We start from the raw sequence: 22,291 nt of genomic DNA, 5'->3' as shown, positions 1-22,291 counted from the left end.
GTGGGCACAAAAAATCCAGCAGATGGCACAAAATTACAAATAAGAAATTGGTAAATAAGATGAAAAACAAGAAAACAAGATGTGAATGTTAAGGAGCTGTGTGAAAAAATGTGTAAACTGCGGCCATTAGTGTTAAAAATTGTTACTACAATCCAAAATCATAAATGTTGGAGACCAGACTTGAAAAAAAAATAAAAATACTGGTTGTATTATTGTGAAACCATGTTTATCTCTGATGACTTTAAATGCACACAAACAGGCAAGTTGATTTCAAGAGCAAGTTTTTAAAATCAACCCCAGTAAAACAAATACAGCTGAATGAAAACAATATCAAAGGTTAGAATTAAAATAGAATCTGTATGAATAAAAAGCAAATATATTGTACTCAAACAGAGCTGAGAGTCAAAATAACATGCAGATAAATACATACACATATGTACATATATCAGCAATAATAAAACAAAATAAGGACAAAGAATATGAGATAGAATGACAGATAAAAAAAGAACAATCATGGTGGTTGACATGTTTAACAAAAACATTTATGGACTGATTTACTTCAGATTGTATCTTTAAGGATCTTAAATAGCTTTTAATTTTAATCTGTTTTAAACACAGCTAAAGTACGACGGAGTATTAGGGCCACATTGAGGAAAAAAATTTTTCACAGACAATGTCTTAATTTACGATAATCAAGTCGTACATTTTTTGAGATTAAAGTTGTAAATTTAAATAAAGACTTTATACATAGGTCTGTCATTTTTTTCCCTCGACGTGAGCCTAATAATCCGTCTTACTAAAAAACTTGTTTTTATAAAGGTGATATCTACCCATAATGATGATCATGTTAACCATGTTTGACACCTTCTTTGGTGGGAACTTTCATGTAAGCCCATGTCAATTTTGAACATTCATGTCAAAATCTGGGGGAAAAAAAGGAAGTAAAAAAAGGAATATAGAAATAAATGTTCTGTAATTTCAGATTCCACTAGGATCTACTTCCAAACTGAACCTTTTCCTTAGAGTTTCAACAGCTGGATAAATATTGTTCAATATTTTAAACTGATTTTCTTAAACTTTGAATGAAACTGCATATTGTTAGCATCACTCCATCGTCACTTATTTTAATCTTTTACCGTACCACTGTTGTTTAAATAGTCTTCCTGTTTCTTTGATATGGTCACGGTTACGTAAACAAGCCACTTACAAAAAAACACACTTCCCATAATGCATTTGGTGCCGAGTCTCGCGAGACTTGAAAGTATCGCTACTTTTGCGGCTGCGCAATGTCATTCGGAGAAGTGGCACGGCGAGTGAGCGACGCCGCGGAGGAGGAGAAAGAAAACGCAGCGAACAAAACACACAATGGCGACGGCGGCGACCACGGCAGGCGGGACGGGAACCGGTGGACCGGCCGGCGGCCCGGTCGGTGGCGGAGGAGCAGCGGTGGGACGTAAAAAGGACGGTGGCCCGTCCACGAAATTCTGGGAAAGTTCAGAGACGATATCCCAACTGGAGACGGTGCGACTGTGGATCGGAAAGCACTACAAGAAGGTAGCTAAGCTAAGCTAGCTGCGGTCCTCCATTGATTCTTATGAAGGCCCGAGTCCTGCTGGCACAATGGAGCCGTTTTATTCCTGCTAGCTGCGACTACACGAAATCATATTTAGCTAAATGCTTGTGGCTGTTCGTTTGGAGACTTTTTCCATAAACTGCTCATGTGTGATAATTGTAGTTCCCTAAATGCACAGCGTAAAGTAGGGAGGTTATAGTTTTTTTTAGAGCCAAGCTGTTAGCCAGCTAGCCGGCCGTCTCGTAATGCCACTAATATAACACGTTCAAATGCACACAAAGCGAACGTAGCTGTTCAGCTCGTATTTTAGTATGATTTAATTTCACAACCTAACACTATCAGCACCCTCAAAGTTCAGTTTAAAGGCAAGAAGCTGGGCTAAATGCTAGTCACGGGACATCATGCAGTCATTTTACATGGTAGCCAGCTAGATAAGACCATGTTAGTTATTCCCGCTCAAAATGAGACTTGAGTTAAAAGATAATATTCACATATTGATGTGTATTTTTTTAATGGGACTGAAGAGTACACGTTGTTGAGTTTTGTAAATACAGCAGCTCACCTCTGTGCAAACAGGCTGTACTCGCCCACTGAAGTTTAGCCAAACAAAGAGTGTTGACCTCATGTTTCCCTTGAAGCTCACTGACACATCCGAAAGGGTTAAACTGTAGAGAAAAAAAAATACAAAACGTAAAATAATTCAATTAACCAACACGAAGGATTGTGGATGTGGTTTTTAGCCCGGCGTAGGCTCTAATTTGTTTACGTTATGGTGTTGTACATGATATCAGTGTGTCTTTCTCTGCAGGAGCAAAAGTAAACAGTGAAATTACACTATGCTGTTATGGTATTCAAATCTGTTTGTTTGAAATAACTCCACAAAGCTGGGCTGTCATGATTGCTGCATGTTCTGATCTTAGCGCAAGTGTTGATGTGATATTTGTGGTTTATGGATCATAATTGATGTTGGGTTTTTTTCTGCTATTTAACTCAGTGACTTTTAGTATTGGATGGATGTGATGCTGAGTATTGTGTTGGAGTTGAGTTTTTCATAAACGGTAGAATCCACTTAATTTAAGTCTCGGTTTGTTTTGGGATTGTTGGCCTTAACCTCATAACACATGATTTGACTTTGACTGTTATGAGGATACATGTAGAGGTAGATCTTCTTGCTGTTTTAATAGTGGGTATTGGACAATTAGTATTATCAGCCAATCATTCCAAATCACACATTTTTATTGTCAGAAATGTGATAAGTATATTTAATGTTTTGTTTAGTTTAGTTTATAGATATTTTTATTGAACGTACTGTATGTAATTGCTTTGCAGACCAAAAAGCTATCAGCTGCCCTGATTTCTAAAATCAGCATCAGTCATTGGTCAAACTCTAGGTGCATGTTACATGGAATAGAAGTCCAGTTTTATTTAACCTCTTTGGTCATGTTTTTGTCTGTTTTATTCTTAAACAGTGGCCTATAAGCAAGATAGAAAGAAAGTATTTAAAAATGTGAATAACTGACATTTGTAGTTAAATTAGGGGCCATTATTGTTGTGCTACTGTAATATCTGTGGTACATGTTTCCGCTACAGATGTCTGTGTGGTCCACAAACACTAGTGTGAGTTAACACATGCATTTCTGATCCCAGTATGTCCAGAATGACTCCCCCTCCAGTAAAAGCTTGGCGGGCCTGGTCGTCCAGTTGCTTCAGTTCCAGGAGGACGCATTTGGACGCAGGGTCAACAATCCTGCTCTTACCAAACTACCTGTAAGCACAACACACACACATATGTCTTTTAACAACATGCCAATCATGTAGTGTGTGTGCTTTTATTAACAATAACACCCGAAGCTCATACACCCTAAATTCAGAAATTTCTTGTTCCTCTTCATTTTTCAGGCCAAGTGTTTCCACGATTTCAAAGCAGGAGGTTCTCTCTGTCACATCTTGGGGTCGGTCTACAAATTTAAGAGTGAACAGGGCTGGTGAGTTGACTTTTGCTCCATGGGTGCAGTGGTTGTTGGCCCCCAATTTCCAACCCCAATTCATGATTTGTCAACCATGTGGCTCCATTCTCTTTTAAAGTTTTTACTCATACAAATGTGTTTTTCCTTGGAAATTCTTTATTTTTGAGGATTGTAGTTAAAAAAACTGTAACAATTATAATAATTTCAGCAGCGACTTAAAGTCGTATGTATTTGGAGTTATTACATTACATAGTACATTTTAGAAGGGTGCAACACAATAACGTTTTCTATTTTGTGTCCACCATTTGCAGGCGGAGATTTGACCTGCAGAATCCTTCCAGGATGGACAGGAATGTGGAAATGTTCTTAAATGTTGAGAAGAACTTGGTCCAGGTAAAAGCTATGCTCTACACACGTTGACCTTGAATGTTGCTTTGTGCAGACATTATTTAAACTGGTATGACAAACCCTTGGCCGTTGTGTATTGCAAATACAAGGTTGTGGTAATTTGTACTGCAGCTTTGAAATCATTAAGTCCCCAATTTAATATTTTGAATCAGCTTTAACAAAACAAAACAACTTTCATTACCAGACAGCAGTTTTTTTCTGACCTAAGTTTTGTGGATAAAACAGTTGTTTCTTAAATTCTTCTAGAATAACTGCCTGACTCGACCCACCGTCTTCCTGTCACCGGACATCGAGCAGAAACAGGCCAGTAAACTCAAAGACATCATCAAAAGGCACCAGGTAAGCGCCGTCTTCTTTCATTCTTCGTTTTCCACTGGTAAACTCTGCAGAATCTCTGTTAGAGATTAAAAAGCTGTTAATTATTGTTTACCGTTTTCCCCCCCCCAGGGCTCCATGACTGATGATAAATCAAAAGCCACCCACCACATTTACCCGTCACCATCCCAACAAGAAGAGGGTTAGGCTTCACTAATAACAATACATTTATTTATATAACAGCTTTCACGAGCTGACAGCATTTGTTTGTGTGTTGCAGAGGAGTGGCTTCGTCCTGTAATGAGGAAAGACAAGCAGGTGCTGGTGCACTGGGGTCTTTACCCAGACAGGTGAGCACAAAGAGGCTGGAGGAGACTGTAAACATGACCTCAGTTCATATCGCATTTATATATTCACACACACACACACACATATACATATATATATATATATATATATACACACACACACACACACACACATCTAAAGGTTGTAACATCAAGAGGTCTCAAGATACTAGGGAGTGTACAATATCATCGGCTCAATATTGGCTTTAATATGTACACAAGCCAAGGTCCCCCTAATAGACAGAATACAGAAGAGGCTGCTGCCTCTTTGACTTCTATGCATTTTCTATGTGTTTATTATGCACAATGAAGAAAATATGTCAAGTAGTACAGAAAGTATTATATCAATTTCCCTACAGAAGATTGGACTTTTGGAGTTGGGTACAGGGAAAACGTATCAGTATTGGTCATCAGCCTAAGTCCAATATTGTACGTCTCTGCAAAATGAATTAAAGCTTAAAAAACATCCTGTAGATTTCCTTCATACGTCATTAAATGTTATATTAGAAAAGTTTGGATTGTGAGGTAAATTGAAGGAAGATGCAGCCAACGCTATTTTCTTTACTCATAACTTGAGCTAGAACAACATTTAACTTGAAAAATACATGTCATATTTATCATTGATTGATTGATTGATGTTTAGGTAACTTGTGTAGTTATCAGTCATAACTGTTGTTTGTTCCATAAGCTATGACACCTGGGTATCAGCCAGTGAGGTGGATGGCGACATAGAGGATCCACCCAGCAACGACAGACCCTGGAAGGTGAAGTACAATCAGAGCTGAACTGTGTGACAGCAAAATAGCCTGAACATTGGTTTAAAATGGTGTTTCTTCATATCTGAATTTATATTTCACTGAAGTATTTTGGCTGTAATTTGAGACAAACAGATCCACATGGCTACGGCAGTGTTTTCTTTAAGTAAAAGTTTGTCACCACATTTATTTTGCGTGCACAAATAATTTCTATCTGAGTTTCTTTGTCATGAATACCCTAATAATCAAGTTTTTATCAAGAAGCAGTGAATTAAATCCACTGTGATTCTTCCTTCGTCATTCCAGGTTACCTGTGTAAAGAGATGATTAGATTCCTGGAGGCTTCACTGATCCCTTTGTGTTTCCTTCTTCCACTCAGGTCCATGCCAAGTGGGTTTTAGACACGGATGCCTTCAATGAGTGGATGAATGAAGAAGACTACGAGGTCGATGAAAACAAGAAACTAGTCAACTTCCGTCAGAGGATCTTCCCCAAAGAGGAGGAGGTAAGTGTTTTTGCTGTGTAAATGTTTTTACTTATTAAGAACATTTCCACCCAACAATTTTTTTGTAGCATCAAAGCACAAGTATTTTGCTATATAATAAAACCAAATTCAATTCTAAACAAGTCCTAAGTTAGTTTTTGAATTTTCTAATTTATACTCACTCAACTGCAGCTCATTGATTTAGAGCTATATGCAAAGTTGGTGGTGGAAATCTCTTTAAATCAAGAAAGGAGCTTGAATGCTTCAGTGTTTTTGCCGCACGCTTGTGTTTTGTTCCTTTTTGCTTTGTCCTTGTGGAATGTGCGTTGTCGTCGTCCTGTGTCTCTGTCTGTTTGTCGCTCATCCTTTCCAAACCTTTCCTCTCTTTTGTCTCAGTTCAGTTTTATCTCAGGGTTTCTGTCCATGTCTGGAAAATAATTTACAACTAAAATCCAAAGATGTGTGTCATTTTATACTTGGAACTATTGTGCGTTGATACCCAGTGGCAACTGGTCGTGGCAATGCCCATATAAATCTGAACATTCAAAACCTCACAATGTTGACGCTTTGCAAATGGAAGTTCAGCAACCAGGTTCCTTTTGGTCAATTCACACATTCATATGTGCCGTTGTATTGTTATTTTCCTCCAAATGAGAACATCATTTACAAAATGAACATCGCATGCTATTCAAGAAGAGCTGAAATTAGCATTTAAGTCAATTTATTCCTCAGGAAAATATTTGCTGACATTATAAATCAAGTGGGATTTAGACGTTCATTTTCCCAATGACTTACCTTCAAACTGAGTTTTAAGTGGAGTAGCCCCCTAGTGGCTATTCAGTATACCTTAACTTACTTTGTGTCAATTTGCCCATCCTTCTTCAATTCTACTTACTTTTGTGGTCTTAACAAGTTGCCACCAAAATATTATTTTTAAGCAAACTCAATTTCATCTACTAAAGACACTTTATGGTAGAGAAACACACAATTCACAAACCCAGACAGGACTTTATATAGGAACCCTGATTGTTTCCTCCACCACCACTGCATCCCCCCTCCCCGCTGCCGCTCTCCCTATGCTTCCCCTCCTTGTGTGTGCAAACGTTCCATCCTCTCATTCTGCGGCTCTTTCTCTCATCCTCCATCCCTCGCTCCCGTGCGCTGCATGGGGTTTGACTGATCAGTCTTCCCGTACACCCGATCGTAAGGAGCGCAAAGCCAACTCCGCCGGCAAGAAGAGGAGACGCTCGCCCTCGCCGCCCAGTACTCCTGTCGAGTCTCGCAAGAAGGGAGGAAAGAAAGGGTAAGGGAGGAAATTTATTGAACACTTCTTCCAAAAATTATACTCACAAAATAAAAACATTTGTAAACACCAATAAAGCCAGTGCTAATCTTTATTTTTCTTTTGTTTCCTGTCAATCCACATATGTTTTCACTGTCAGAAAATAACTAGTAGTTCCCTTGAATCTACAAAAGTCAGGTTTTAGGTGACTAAAGTCAATCAGAGTAGTGTTTTGCTCATTTTTACCGACTAATCACGCCTCTCGCCTTTTGTCGTCAGGAACCCCGGGTCTCACTGGAAGCGACGGGGCCACAGAGGAGAAGAGGAGGACACGGAGGAGGACATAACCAAGGACATGGACGACTCATCAGCCGGTGCCAGCATGGAGGAGGGAAGCGTGCCCAAAAACGGTATATTTTGTGTGGGACTTATATTTTGCCGCATGATCACTCTGAATAACCATGCAGAGGCTGACTGTTTTCAAGAACTATGCTGTTGTAGTGGCAATTATGGTCCAAATAAATTTAAAAATTAAGATGCTGTCCTCCTATTGCTCATTTTGTCTTGCTAATGACAAAATCAAATGTTGTGTACTTTATGTTCAACATAATCTTTTCACCTATACATTTTTAAAGTTTTTTGTGCTGTTTGTCTTGTGCTGGTATTATATTTGTTCTTGAAATGTTTTGCTGAAAATTGGTAACAGATCATTGGTTTTGTTTGTTTATCTGTTTACTTGTGCACCTGGAACAAAAAAAGTGACACACACACAAACTGTTCCTCTCTCAAAAGTAGGAAACAGTCTCAGGATGTGTTCTCTGATGTCCCAATTTTACAAAAACCTCCTTTTATTTCATTATGACAAACACACACACGTTCTCTCTCTCTCAATCAATCCATTTTAGCATACTCTGAAACTCACAGTGCTTGTTATTGCCTTCATTTCCACAGCTGATTTAAATGCTTTAATTTTTTCCTTCCATATATTTTCTTTTTTTCCATCATAGCAGGTTCAAAGAAGGACATTGAAAACACTCCAGTAAAAGGAGGGAATGTGGCGGACCTGGGTATGTGCTAATAATGAGTAGTTTTGTTTGTTGTGTTTAAAATGTAATGATTAGATTTGTTTTGAACAATCTGTTTTCATGTTAATTCTTGTAGATGACATGGAGGATGACTCTGTGCTGTCTGGTGGAAAGGTAAGAGGAGATGTCCTTACTCTGCTCAGGCTTGTCTCAGGGCAGCCACAGTCTCAAGTATTTTTTTTGCTAAATTGTTTGGTGTAAAATTGCAAAAATACATACACGGCTGTTAAATGCCTGTGTTGTGCGTTCATTCAAAGACATTACCATGATATACTATAGGAGTAGTGTCTTTTGGGCAGTTCCAGTAAGATATAAGCATATGCTTCAGCGGAAATTTTAAATGATTAATTCATTAAAAAAGAAAAATTGTACTTTAGTGATTACAGAAATTTATAATAATTAGTTAAAAGGGTTGGTTGGTGTGCTAGTCACGTTGACGTGTCTGTGTCTCTCCGTAGGATGACGACGACCAGGGCAAGGCGGATATCAACCGACTGATGGACACTAGCGAGGACAACGTTACTGAACAGACTCATCACATCATCATCCCCAGCTACTCTTCTTGGTTTGACTACAACTGGTAAGAGCTGTGGATGCTGTGCAGATGTTTTCTTTTTCTTATGACATAGCATCATCAGGCTGTTGCTTTGTTGTCATCTTCTTCTAATAACTTCCAGCAGGTGGTGCACCGAGAGATATAAATCTGCCTGCCACAGTTTGAAGTTCTTTTATCACGGTTCTTCGTCCTTAATTGCAGTTCAAAGCTCTCAAGCACAGTACAGAGTTCTTTGTTACAGCCCAAAGTTCCCCGCCAACTGCATTCTTGTCTTTTCAGTCTCTTTTTCACAGTTTAAAGTCCTCCTCATTCTTTCATTGTCATCCTCATTCCTTCAAAGATTCTCCCTCTCTAAAGGAGACTTTGGTGACTTTATTTTCAATGATTATCTCCATCCTAATTCTCTTGTGTCGCTGTCACTATTAAAAGACAAATATGTCCTGCAAATAACCAATGTTCCACTTTTTTTTGTGAAATCAGGTATGTAATATCCCTCCTGGTTAGGGCTGAACAATTAATCGAAATCGCAATATGGCCTACTGCAATGTTCAAATCGCAAGAGATGGGATATTTTTATTTTTTTTAAGTCAAAATATGTGTCAAAATATCATTTTAGATTAACATTTTAGAACATCTTTGTTTATCACACAATCTTTGAATGACAATGATCAATGCAATCAGAGATGGCAAACAACGACAAGCCTCTGGTGGCCTCTGTTGGTCATATTGGCAAGTGCAAGTGTGGAAGCGCAAACAACACTCCTTATCTGACATTTACTTTTAAAGTATTTAATTCTTCTGTCTTTTCTTACCAGCATCCACGAGATTGAGAGAAGAGCCTTGCCTGAGTTCTTCAATGGAAAGAACAAGTCCAAAACCCCAGAGATGTAAGCTTCCATACACACAAAAGCTTCAACCTATAATTCACATATTATATTTTTGTGTACTACAGACCTGAATTGACATTTTTCCCTGTTGTGCTAATCAGTTAATGTTTTCTCTTCACACCTAAACAGATACTTGGCCTACCGTAACTTCATGATCGACACGTATCGGCTGAACCCTCAGGAGTATCTCACCTCCACCTCCTGCCGCAGGAACTTGACCGGGGATGTGTGCGCCATCATGAGGTGAGTTAAGTCTTGTTACGTTTCGGATTAAAACTTGTATTGAAATGAATCACAAAGGTGTGAAAATGAGATGAAACTTGTATAAAAATATCTAAATATCTTGCTTTATTTCTCCAGGGTTCATGCCTTCTTGGAGCAGTGGGGTTTGGTAAATTACCAGGTGGACTCTGAGAGTCGCCCACTGCCCATGGGCCCCCCACCAACACCCCACTTTACTGTGCTGGCTGATACACCCTCTGGCCTTGTGCCCTTGAACCACAGACCCCCACCAGTAAGGGCAGCTGTTGTGGTTTAATTAGCTCAACTTGTCTTAAATAAAAAAAAAAAAGGATTTAAAGATATACGCATGTGTATTTTAAACATACTAACAGTAATGTATAAACACGAGTATTTCATGTGCTATATTTCTTCCCCCTAGATTCCTCCTCCACAGCAGATGCCCAACTTTGCAGACAAAATCAAAGACAAAGCCATCGACTTACAGAACTTTGGACTTCGCTCTGACCTTTACAAGAAAATCCCTAAGGTCAGTGCAGGAACATTTTGTTCTATTTTTAATATAATTAAAAAAAAGTCAGGAAACTACAGTATTTTTTGTTTGTAAAATATCCTAAAAATCAACTGAAATGTTTTGTTTGCATGGGAGGCCAGTGCAAAAAAGGTTGTTTTTTTCCGCTTATTCCACAAAAGTTTTATTTAATATTTTTGTTTTCTACAGGGTAAAAGTATCAACTCCACCAGGGACTGGACTGAGCAGGAGACTCTGCTGCTGCTAGAGGTGAGTACCACAGGAGGAAAAGAAGTCAAATCAGCCACCAAACATTAAATGACAGTTCCTTCCTCCATATGCCATGTTGCTTTTCTGATTGTAAGCCGTGTGTACTCATCCCTCTCATCTTCTCCAGGCCCTGGAGATGTTCAAAGATGACTGGAACAAAGTGTCGGAGCATGTTGGTTCACGCACCCAGGACGAGTGTATTCTGCACTTCCTGCGGCTGCCCATCGAGGATCCATACCTGGAGAACAGTGAGGCCACCCTGGGCCCCCTGGCCTACCAGCCCATACCTTTCAGCCAGTCTGGAAACCCTGTCATGAGCACAGTAGCCTTCCTGGCCTCTGTGGTTGACCCCAGAGTGGCATCTGCTGCTGCCAGGGCAGCCTTAGGTGAGAAATTGGTAGATTGGTCACCTAAGCTACGGCATTATGTCTTTACAGATCAGTTAGTGATGAGTTCTAAAAAGCCGAGTTTGAATCTGGACGGCAAAAGTTTTATTTTGATTTATAAAGTAAAAATATTGAGTCGGTCTACAGTTCAGCTCAGTAGCATTTAACTTGTTGACACAATAAATATGAGATAAATATCTGGACTAAAACCCACCAGAGGCTATTATTTTGAAAAGTAGAGACCTACCATGTGTTTTAATGTCTGCCTAATCCACAGAGGAGTTCTCCCGTGTGCGTGAGGAGGTTCCGGCTGAGCTGGTGGAGGCTCATGTGAAGAAGGTGCAGGAGGCTGCCAGGAGCACAGGGAAGGTCGACCCCTCCTTCGGCCTGGAGAGCAGTGGCATCGCCGGCACTGCCCCTGATGAGCCCGAAAAGACTGGTGAGTGACATTTTGCAAGGTGTAGAATCAGAGAAGGGAGCTAAAGTCACAGGGTGACATGGTCTGACCAACCCTAAGATGTGTGAAAAAGCATCTTAGGAACTATATTTGTTGGTATGCCACGAGTGAAAGCTGATCTCAACCTGAGAGGTGTGGTCATTTTGTGAGTTGTGACGTCTGCAGCCACTAGAGGGCAGCATATTGTAGCGGTACAGCCAGCAAGCCTTTGCAGGGAGAGGAACTTTGATTTCAGATTATATTCATATGTGTGTGTCAAGGCCAGGGGTGGAGTGGATAGTGTCTCCGCCAGGGGTGGAGTGGATAGTGTCCCCACCATGTGTGATCAGTAATACAGTAATACAGTAATATTACAGTGAGTGTTTGTGTGCACATTCTGCCATGGTAACCAGTGGATTAAAGCAACAGTGGCAGATGGGGGAAGGAGGAGGGGGAGCCCGAAAACTGGGTCATCACAGTCGACCACAAGCTCATCGCTTGCACTCTGCTTTGCAACACACACACACAATATACCAGTAATTTATTACACTTCAAGTACTGCCCTCCAGAGTCCATATTGCAATCGATAACCTTTAATCCATTCTTTGCCTGAAACACTCGACAGACACCACACATCCTGACACAATCAATACTCAAACCTGTAACACGCACTTAAGTGCACCTGTGTGACGTGGTTTAAAACTCAGCCGCACACATGTGTTCCACAGCTCATGTGGTTGTGTTTCTGTGTGTACATTTCACACTTTGTTCACGTAAAATGCTCTTTGACCTGAATTTGCCTCTCTTTTTGATGATGTGAAACTTGGGAAATGCATTTTCTATTAATCAGGACGAATCTGGTGATAAAACATATTCCTAATACAGCGGGAAACGGTTTATATATACAAACAATAGAAAAACAGTTGTCTTTGTCCAGTTAGAAGACAATGGTTTTCATAATCAATTAATCTGGAGATAATTTTCTTAATTTATCAATTAGTTATTTGCCCCAAAAAATGTCAAATGTCTTGTTTTGTCCACAAACCCACAACATTGCAGCCCTATATGTATATTTGATGTTTTATTCAGTTTTTAAGAGAATGTGACACAGATGTAAATATTTCTAGGGTATAAAACACATATTACACACATATTAAACTGATTATATAACTGATTCTGACTCCGATGCTTATTCTTCATATCTCGCTCTCTTTTGCAGAATCAACAGAACCAGAAAAAATTGAAACTGACACCGACTCCCAACAAGCCGATAAGGTAAGACCATCTCATCCATGTGTTTCTCAACATGTGGTAAATTAATATTGTTTTGTTTTCATTTGGAAATAAAGTGTTTTATTGTGAACTGTTGCAAAGGAAAAAGACACAACTATTTTTATCATTTCGAACAAATCCCACACAGATTCGAAAAAACAACGTTCTAGTCCAAAACACACAATTTACAAATCCCACTTGTGGCTCCCGGCCTCAAACATCGCCTCAGACTTGTCATTTAAAAACATTTCACAAATGTTTACTTCATTTGGAAAAAATAAGTTCTCTTAAACAGCTGCCATTTTTAGCAAAAGTGACACAAACCGAAATAAGCTCACTGAATTCATTCACTGAAGGTTTTCATTAAGAGACATTTGGTGTTCTGGTGAGTGTCTCCAAAAGTGGCACATTTTGTGTGGGACAAGGTCAACTTACCATGTGTGTTCATGGCCAAAAAAAGTAAAGTACAACTGCGTGGCTGTGTTTAAATTACATTTTGGACAACAGTGAAACTCAGTGGGACAAATGAATGTCTTGTTTTTTTGGCTTAGTACATCGCATCATAGTCTTTGGAGGAGTGATATCAGGACACATTTTCATGAATAAATAAGAACAAACGTTTTAGTGTGCTCACTGTCATTCGGTTGCTGTGCCTATCAGGGTTTTTTTTTTGTTTTGTTTTTAAGACTTAATTTAAAATACATTTTCCCACTTATCCACATTTGTCTCTTACCTCGTTGTTTGGAAATGGCCAGCGGGTGAATTTAATGGTCTTTCAAACATTCACTTTGTCCCTGCTCTGCTGCAGAGAGCTCACTGGTTGATGGTTTCCTCATTAGCATCCATTAACCAGGGTCACACACACACACACACACACACACACTCTGGTTCAAATCAGTGATTGACCTCAAAACAAACAAAAGGTCATGACAGGAACTGTTTTTCCATTTACTAAGCTGCGACGCTCTCCTCATGAGTTTTTCCTCACAAAAACTTTTTTTTTGTTTTCTTGTGTTGTGTTTTACAGTTTATAAATAAAACCCAATCATACACAGTGTATGATTGGGACATACATATATTGTGATATTTCTACGGGCCTCTTATTGTTGTTCACCTGTGTCTTAATCCTTCAGGCGGAGTTGAAGGAGGAGGCAGAGAAGCCCAGTGAGTCTGCAGAAAAGAACGACAAGACAGAAGCCGTAGACAAGGTGAAGAAGGAGGGAGGTGAGACGTCGGAGCGTGAGGAGGAGCCAGAGGAAGGAGGGGAGGCCAAGACCGCACCAGCAGGTAATGCAGAGACTAAGACTTTTAGCCTACAAACTTTAACAAAGAAGTTGCGACTGTGGAGCGAAGAGCATTTTCATTTTTCAGAATTGCTGTATACTATTTTTCTACTTGCTAAAAGAACCCAACTATCCAAAGGAGGACATTTCTGCTGTTCAGAAAACTTGACAGTTTGTGTGTGTCTCTGTCAGACAAAGACGAGGAGGCTATGGAGACATCGTCCTCAGAGCAGGAGAAGGACAAGGAGGACAAGGCGGCTACAGATGAGGTAGAGGAGAAGAGGAAGAAGCTGGAGCATGACATCGGAGAAGGAAACATCGCTACAGCGGCCGCAGCTGCGCTGGCATCTGCTGCCACCAAGGCCAAGGTGAGACTGCAGGATAGCTGACTGAAGTTCACTAAGCTTGTTCTGCAGAAAGTCTTAACTGTACTCCAATATCAGTTCTTCACATTTTGGGATATGATTGCAGAAAATTGCAAAGCAATAGACAAATAAATCAACTTCTGGTGACAATTTAATTCTCATTTTGAGCTGATGGCCTTAATTACTTCTCTTTTTGATGTAATTCCTAACTGTATTTGACACTGTGTCCATGTTGTCTGTTTTCAGCACTTGGCAGCAGTAGAGGAGAGGAAGATCAAGTCCCTGGTGGCTCTGCTGGTGGAGACCCAGATGAAGAAGCTGGAGATCAAACTGAGGCACTTCGAGGAACTGGAAACCATCATGGACCGAGAAAAAGAGGCTGTGAGTAAAAAAGAAAAAGAAAGAGGTTGTGTTGTTGTGTATTGCCAGTGTCATTCACCAGCTACGGCTCCTGCCACACAAAAAGGAAAGATGACACGTCGTTCATTTTTACGTGCACTGAATCACTCTTAGTATGGGCTCTTAGCTGAGGTTATCAATAATTCAGGTGGTCTGTTAACATAAGCTCGACACGCCTCCCTCCTAAAGTGTGAATTTAAATAAAGACATGATTGAACACATGTTTACAACCTGCACACACTCACTTTCTCATGTTACCTGTAATGCTATATTGGCACACTTTAAGAGCATTAAGAGATGTGATTTAGTACAGCTTCAGTTTTGAGTTTTAGTCTAAGACAATAATTGTTAAAATAGTTGTTGTTGTACAACATAAAAACCCATAACCATAAGAAAATTCTTCTTCAACGAGATTTGAAATAAAAAGTGATGATTTCGATGCAGATCAGGTAAAGGAATCGTATATTTCAAAGGTCTTCCAACAAAGACAGCTGAGGTATGTTATTTATTGTATACAGCTAGGACTTATTTTCATAATCGATTTAATCTTTTGATTATTTTCCTAAGTACTTGATTCATCCATTTTTAAAATGTTAGAAAAGTGTTGATTGATATTTCCCAAGGCTCAAAATGATGATGTTCTCAAATGATTTGTTTTCTCCACAAACCAAGATTAGTACATTTTAATGTTTCCTTTGTTGTCTGGAGCAAAGAAACCAGAAAATATTCACATTTAAGAAATCTGAAAAGACAAACAAATTATCAAAAGAGTTTGCGCTTAAGTAATTGATTAATCATTGCGGCCCTAAGTGTAACACTTACACGTGGGTTAACATGTAAACACCATTAATACAGTGCTTGATGTGTCTGTCAATGGCTTTATTGTTGTCAAAACAAGGGTGGTTAAAAAGGGAAATGGCTAGTAAATAGTCACAGTGATTGTGTTCATTCTATTTGTCACTTCCCACTTGATCCAAGTCCTCCACAGAGCCTGAAGAGGAGACAGAGTTACTTCTTTGTGAGGAAACTGAATTGCAAATAAAACATTTTCCAGAGCAAAGCAGTTGGATGCCAGGGAAACTGTTACCTGGCTGTACAAGGCAAATTAAAAGCCCTTGGCTCCTTTTGTGTGTGTGTGTGTGTGTCCTGCCCGTGGACATTCCCTGGAGACGCCAGCGAGAGTGTAAAACTGTGTTTTTTTGCGGTGGATGCATCAGGAGCATAGCCCAGTTTCACAGCTGTAAATAGTGCATGAAAAGGACTCCGGTTTACATAAGCTTAGAGGAGACTGGAGAGAAACCAAAACCTGTCCTGCCTCGGCTGCTGCTGCCACCGCCATGGGCTGTAAAACACCCGATCTTCAAAAAAAGAAAACAAAGATCCACACAGCACAACAACAATAGACAAAGTGTTCAAAGCTGCTGAGCTATTGCTCTCTTCAAGAATATTGTCATATTCTGCCCCTTTTCAGTTCAGTTACCCCAATGACCCTCCCCTTTAGTTATTTAGCAGACTCTGTAAACTGCTGGCAGAGTGTGCTTAATTATAAACAGCAAGAACATAATTGCCTTTTGGATGGTAGGATGTATTGTATTGAAATCTTTTCACACAGTTTTACCCAATAAGATGCAAACGGAGTTGAATATTTCTTAGTTAAAGCCATAGCTGCAGGGAAAACCACTTGCAGTGCAAATGTCTTGCATCAGAGAGAGAGGACTTTATTACATGCCGCACATCTGCAGCTGAAACCATGAAGTCTGTCTGCATAGGTGGTAATAACCTTATAAATGCTGTTTGTTTGCCAGCTAGTTGATGATGACAAATCTCTTCATTTAATCCTCCTTCTCTGCTGTCTCTCTCTCTCTCACTCTCTTTCGTTCTCTCTATCAGCTGGAGCTTCAGCGGCAGCAGCTGCTCACCGAGCGTCAGGCGTTCCACATGGAGCAGCTCAAATATGCGGAGATGAAGGCAAGGCAGCAGATGGAGCAGCAGGCAGCTGCTGCTGCTGCCGCCGCTGCGGCAGCCCAGGCCCAAGGACAGGGACAGGGACACGCCCCTGGATCTGGACCACACTCCGGACCCCCACAACCAGGCATGCATCCTGGAGGACCGCCACCACACCACGGAGGACCTCCACCACATCATGGAGCACCTCCACCCCACCACGGAGGGCCGCCACCTGGGGCTGCCATGCACCCCGGCTTCCCCACGATTGGTCACCACCCCATGGCCCCCCACCACCCAGGACAGACAGGTGAGGGAAGAACACTGAGGTGTTTGTGACAAAGCAAAGAGATGAGGTAAAGTGTCCAGGCTGCTGACTAGATGACATTTTGTGTGTGTGTGTGTGTTTATACCTTTTTTAAAATATAATTCCATTCACTGCTTTTCAGTTAGCATTGATGTTTTCTTTGTGAAGGCCATTCCCAAGCATAGGAATCCTGCAGCTTTAAATCAAGACTATGATTAACACACACAGATCAAATATTTCCTTACATATTTCTTGTTTCTAGTGCAGTCAAAATGTGATAGTCACCATTAAAGCAGTTAATTTATGTGATTTGGTAGCACTAAAAATGAGCACACATGCTCGTACACGCTGGTAATAGCATGACGTTTTACAAGTTCTACAGGTTTTATTAAAGAATATTAACAAAAATGTTCCTTCAAATTATCATTACATTTTCTGTAATCATCAATGTCAATTATTTATTATGACTTTTGAAGCATTTCTCTTGACCCACACTCTGAGAATCACTGCAATATGAAAACAAAATATAGAATGGAATACAGTCAAATAAATTACAATAAAAAGGGTATGGATTATTCCAGCCCTTTTGTAACTTCTTATTTCTCTTTATTTCTGTCTATTTGACATTATTTGTTCCTTCTATCCTCCATGCACTGCAGGACCGATGGGACCGAGCCAGCCGGTTCCGGGACGTATGCTGTCTGGCCCCCCCTCTGCAGGCCCACCTCCCGGCGGCATGCCACCTATGATGCCCCCACGCCACCCTGGAGCTCCCAACGGCATGTGTGAGTACAAAATCTCCTCCTGCCACATAATGTATGAGTTGTGTGTGTATTTGTACGCATAAGCTTGTCGGTTTGTGTACTGTGAGCAACGTTTGGTTGTGTTGGTGACTATTTTAAATTTGCCCAAAAGCAGAATCCACTATTTACACCTCAAGCGTCCAAAGTAAACTCTTTTTCTGGAAATTAAAATACTGCTTTGACTGAAAAAACATAAATTTTCCCCCTAAATGAGAATATTTTGATATGTAAATAGAATTTACAAAACTGAAAAAGACCTGATACTAGTGATTGAGACCACTAACTCCTCAGGAAAATGTCTCCCTGGTGGCCAATTGCTACTTCCATCCTACTTCCTGGGCTTCACTTTTCAAACCACATGGCTACGTAATTTTTATGAATAATCTATGGTTTGTAAGCACGTCTCCACAGACTCACCATGAACCGAGAACATTGGTTAACGTCCGATTTTCTCTCTCCAGACCCTGGACCAGCACCTCCACAGCCTGAAGGGATTCCTCCCGTCCCTGTGGGTCCTCCAGCGCCCCCAAGTGCACGAGTGGCTGACAACTAAGACCATCACCCATACTAACACAAACACACACATGCGCACACACACTTAAACAAAAGCACACACATGAAACTAACTTAATCTCTAAATTGCAGATCAGTTTTGATGACCTTTGCTACTGGCTCTAATTTTATTCCTCGGCACTGAAATCCCTCATAAATCACAGGATACGCTCACACACACACACACACACACACACTCAGGGTTCAGTGGCAAGGGTAACCCAATTTTTCACACACACCCAGACTTCCTCTCAGGGCACAGAGGCAAGGCTCATGTAGTAATAAACACTGTTTCCTGCTCTGTTGGGCCAAATGGAGGCTGGAGAAAAATGACTCTGTACAGAAACAAAACCAGGAGGTAGAACAGATAAAAACCCGAGTCTTGTCTCTACTTTCTTCTCTTTCAATGCTGTTTAAATTGACACTGTAACCCCATCCCGTCTCTTAAAACACACACACACGCGCGCTACTCTCTCCTCTTGTCTGGTGCCTCTTTCTCTACGCTGATCACTAGGGGGAGTTAATAAGACTAGACGGCCTGTCAGACATGCAGCGTTGGCACACTCACTCACACACACACACACACACACAGCTGATCCAGACAATAGTATGAATTTAACACACACTTAAAGGGGGACCCAGCCTGGCCTCACTCTTATCCGGTCGAGTATCTACCTCTCGCTCCTCTTTAAACGATACACTGTAGTTCTGTGTGTGTGTGTTCAAGGTTAGAAGATTGTGTGTGTGTGTGTGTGTGATGGCGGGTTCACTCGTCTGCCTTCTCTCACCACAGTTTGACCTACAGAAATGTGAGCCTTTTGGACCCCCCCAAATGTAGTCGTTCCCACTCCATTTCGTGCTACACTTCAACTCGGTTGCAGTCTTTGGAGTCGAGCAGGAGACGCGATCACTGCTTTCGTTTCTTTGATGCGTTTTCCTGTTTTTAATTGAAGCACAACATTGGCTTTGTTCTCACTGTCTACACACTTAGAAACAGTCACACTGTGTTTTTAAATAGTCTTTGGATAAGTGTTATTAATCAGTCATTTCTTGTGTTAGTGCGGCTTATTTGTAGTCATTTAAAGGTCCAGTGTGTAACAATAAGGAGGCGAGGGGTTATTGGCAAAAAAAGTGACCCTACGACCCATAAGTGTTGATATTCAAGTGGATAAATATGTTTGTCTTCTTAGAATAGGCCGTTTATGTCGAGGCACAGGCCTTGCTTTATGGACGGACCACTGAGTCATCCAGAGCGTCCAGTGTGCTTACTAAAGCAGAAGCGAACAGCATGTTTTCTGGCTTTATCGTAGCTTTCTGAGGTGTTTGGATAAGGGGCAGCATGTGTGTGGCTACTCAGTCCGTACTGGAAACCCAATTTGTTCTACGCATGTGCAAATTGCAGCTACTTCCTCTCACGGAGGTTATAGTTGGGAGTTTTTTGGTTTCCGCTGTGGATCAGGTAGCGACAGTAGGAGTCCTCCATTTGCTAGTCTTCAGTTTTACCAGTAGGTGGTGCTATTTCTTACACACTGGACCTTTTATAAGGGACAATTCTAAAGTCTCTTGATGTGATTAACTCCCATCGCACTGTAGGATTGGTTAAAGCTTCAACAAAGGGAGGACGGGCGTTTAGACGCACCATCATTCACACCTTCTTTCACACCATCCGCAATCCTAACTCACACACACACGGAAACGTAAGCTAAACTGAGGCTCACACTGGAGGCTGCGTGCAGACCCTGCCACAAAGCACTGGACAGCCAGCCACACACACACATACACAAGATCTAATCTCCTGCTGACCCTCACTCAGCCTTTACAGAGAGGGAGACGCTGTGAAGCGACTGAAACATCACACCAACCGTGAACGATGCTCTTCCTCAGCGCGGTGGGCCTGTCGTGGGTTATAGGTGCTGATACTGTAGCAGATAAACTCCCAACTCTCCCCCCCCCCATTTCCTAATGCCTAGTGCTGCCTACCTCGCTAACCCTAAACCCCCCCCCCCCCCCCAGCATTGACACATTAGCTTTTTTTTAGCCACTATCCACAGTCAAACTTTAGCAATATTCCCATTGAACCTGTGTATGGTCTGAAAAATACTGAGCTACTACCACTGAGAAGCTCTCGTGATTTTGACTGTTGTGTCCCAATAAGTTGTCGTAAAAACTAGGGGAACAACCACTAAACGTTTTATTGCTTTACAGAAATTAGTGTTCTACTCAAACCATTCATCTGTTAAATAATTCTTAGGACAAATGCCAATAAGCCTCTTGGACTTTTGCATAAGATTTGTTGTGTTTGACCAAATGAGATACTTGAACACATCATCTTGTGGCCTGTGGATGTCATTCATGGTCATTTTTCCACTCTTCTTTTAGTTGACCAAATAATGGTCTCGCTTGCTACCGTTCTAGTATCATTTACAAACTGGAGAAATGTGGCAAATCCAACACATACATGCTGTTTTATTCTTGTCGATTTGAATAATCATTGATGTGTGTGTATATACATATATATATGTTCTGTCAATCAGTTCACGAGATTGACGGCTAATTGTAGACACAAAAAATCGGAGCTTTCACTTTTAACCACACAGTTTTTCCGTGTACATTTTCTGAAAGCAACTGCTGAGGAAGACTGGGTGATGGAGTTGAAAGCTTGACAAGGCTCGGCGAACTATTTAAGGACTTTAAACATTAACGATTAACTTAGCGTATATTTAGCCATTTTGTTCAGCTTTTTTTTTTCTCCTCCTGATAATTGAAGTTGTGTGAGGTTTTTTGCGTGTTGTACGACTCTGGTTGACACACAGGTTTATTTATAATAAAAGCTCAAATGAGGTCAATTTATTTTCAAGTTTGAAACCACTCCCCCCCCCCCCAACCCCCTTCCTCGCTGGCACTGTTAGTATCTCTGCTACCTCTTCGTCGTTCACCCGCTAGCTACCTCTTCTAGAAATCTTCCTCTCGCTCTGTGCTACCTCTCTGCGCATCCTTTCGCTACCTCTCGTTCTTCTCTCTTTATTTCTTCTTCTTCCATCTTTTCTTTTCCCGCCCACATGACTGCTGCATCAGTGGCTGTTGCCCTCTTTCTTCCCACTGTCCTGTCGGAAGGAGACGGAAACACACAACACCCGTTCACCGCGCCCTCCTTTCTCATTCGGCATCTTCACAGGCTTACTTTATGTAATATCACTTAAATATGACGGGAATCCCCTTACATATATTATCTTTAATCAATACCCTTTTGGTTTTTTTTGTCAATGGTAATGTATTTTTAAGGAGAAGTTTTGTGTAGATGGAAGTTATCTGTTCTTTGGAAGTTTGTAGCATTTGTTTTTCCCTTTTTTTTTATTTTGTATGGGGTCTGTTGATACTTGGACCTAGACACTGTCGAATAAACTGTGTTTTGTATGAACCTGATGCCTCGGTATTTGGATCTATATTCATAAAAGTTCTCCAGACAAAGTGCAAATCACTAACTTCCACAATATAGAAACATAACCATGAACATCTTTTAGAATACATATAAAAATGTACAAAGTTTAAGTTGTTAGTATAAACATACAGATCAGCATAAAATTCGTTATTTAGTCTTTTTGTCATTTTTATAATTAAAATGTTTATGTTTTCATGTTCACAAAACTATCTTAAACATAAATCACCAACTAATAATCCTCAAACAAACCCTCAAGATTGTAATGCTGATGTCACAAAATCACATGGTACCATTTGAAATAAAACGCGTAAAGATTTTTGAATTTCATTTACGAGTAAAATAAAAGGACCTGCTGCAAGACGTCACCGTTTGTCCTCCGTCGTTATACGGAATCATTTAGGATAAAGTTCTCATTGATGACGCTG

The 22,291-nt window shown here is 40.6% G+C and overlaps 1 protein-coding gene across 3 annotated transcripts; it reads left to right on the top strand.

Annotated features, from left to right (window-relative positions):
- Positions 1–1,300: 1,300 nt before the first annotated feature.
- smarcc1a (SWI/SNF related, matrix associated, actin dependent regulator of chromatin, subfamily c, member 1a) lies at positions 1,301–21,845 on the top strand. 3 transcript variants are annotated; one of them, XM_058647304.1, is made up of 28 exons: positions 1,301–1,554; positions 3,221–3,340; positions 3,473–3,558; positions 3,852–3,933; positions 4,195–4,287; positions 4,396–4,465; positions 4,544–4,613; positions 5,299–5,374; positions 5,745–5,870; positions 7,058–7,152; positions 7,411–7,541; positions 8,139–8,198; positions 8,293–8,330; positions 8,675–8,796; positions 9,588–9,659; positions 9,789–9,902; positions 10,020–10,173; positions 10,321–10,428; positions 10,621–10,680; positions 10,808–11,066; positions 11,344–11,505; positions 12,722–12,777; positions 13,908–14,061; positions 14,250–14,425; positions 14,669–14,803; positions 16,712–17,075; positions 17,732–17,857; positions 18,337–21,845. In XM_058647304.1, the coding sequence occupies exons 1-28, from the start codon at positions 1,366–1,368 to the stop codon at positions 18,426–18,428; spliced, it is 3,390 nt and encodes a 1,129-aa protein (XP_058503287.1). In that variant the 5' UTR covers positions 1,301–1,365; the 3' UTR covers positions 18,429–21,845. The 3 variants fall into 3 exon arrangements, with proteins under 3 accessions (XP_058503287.1, XP_058503286.1, XP_058503285.1); XM_058647303.1 differs by having other exon boundaries at positions 7,034–7,152; positions 8,142–8,198; XM_058647302.1 differs by having other exon boundaries at positions 7,034–7,152.
- The last annotated feature ends 446 nt before the right edge of the window (positions 21,846–22,291 follow it).

Source organism: Solea solea, chromosome 13 (genome assembly GCF_958295425.1).
Source record: "Solea solea chromosome 13, fSolSol10.1, whole genome shotgun sequence".
Lineage (NCBI taxonomy): Eukaryota > Metazoa > Chordata > Actinopteri > Pleuronectiformes > Soleidae > Solea > Solea solea.
The sequence above is the reverse complement of the archived record's forward strand: the minus strand, read 5'-3'. Positions and strand labels throughout refer to the sequence as shown.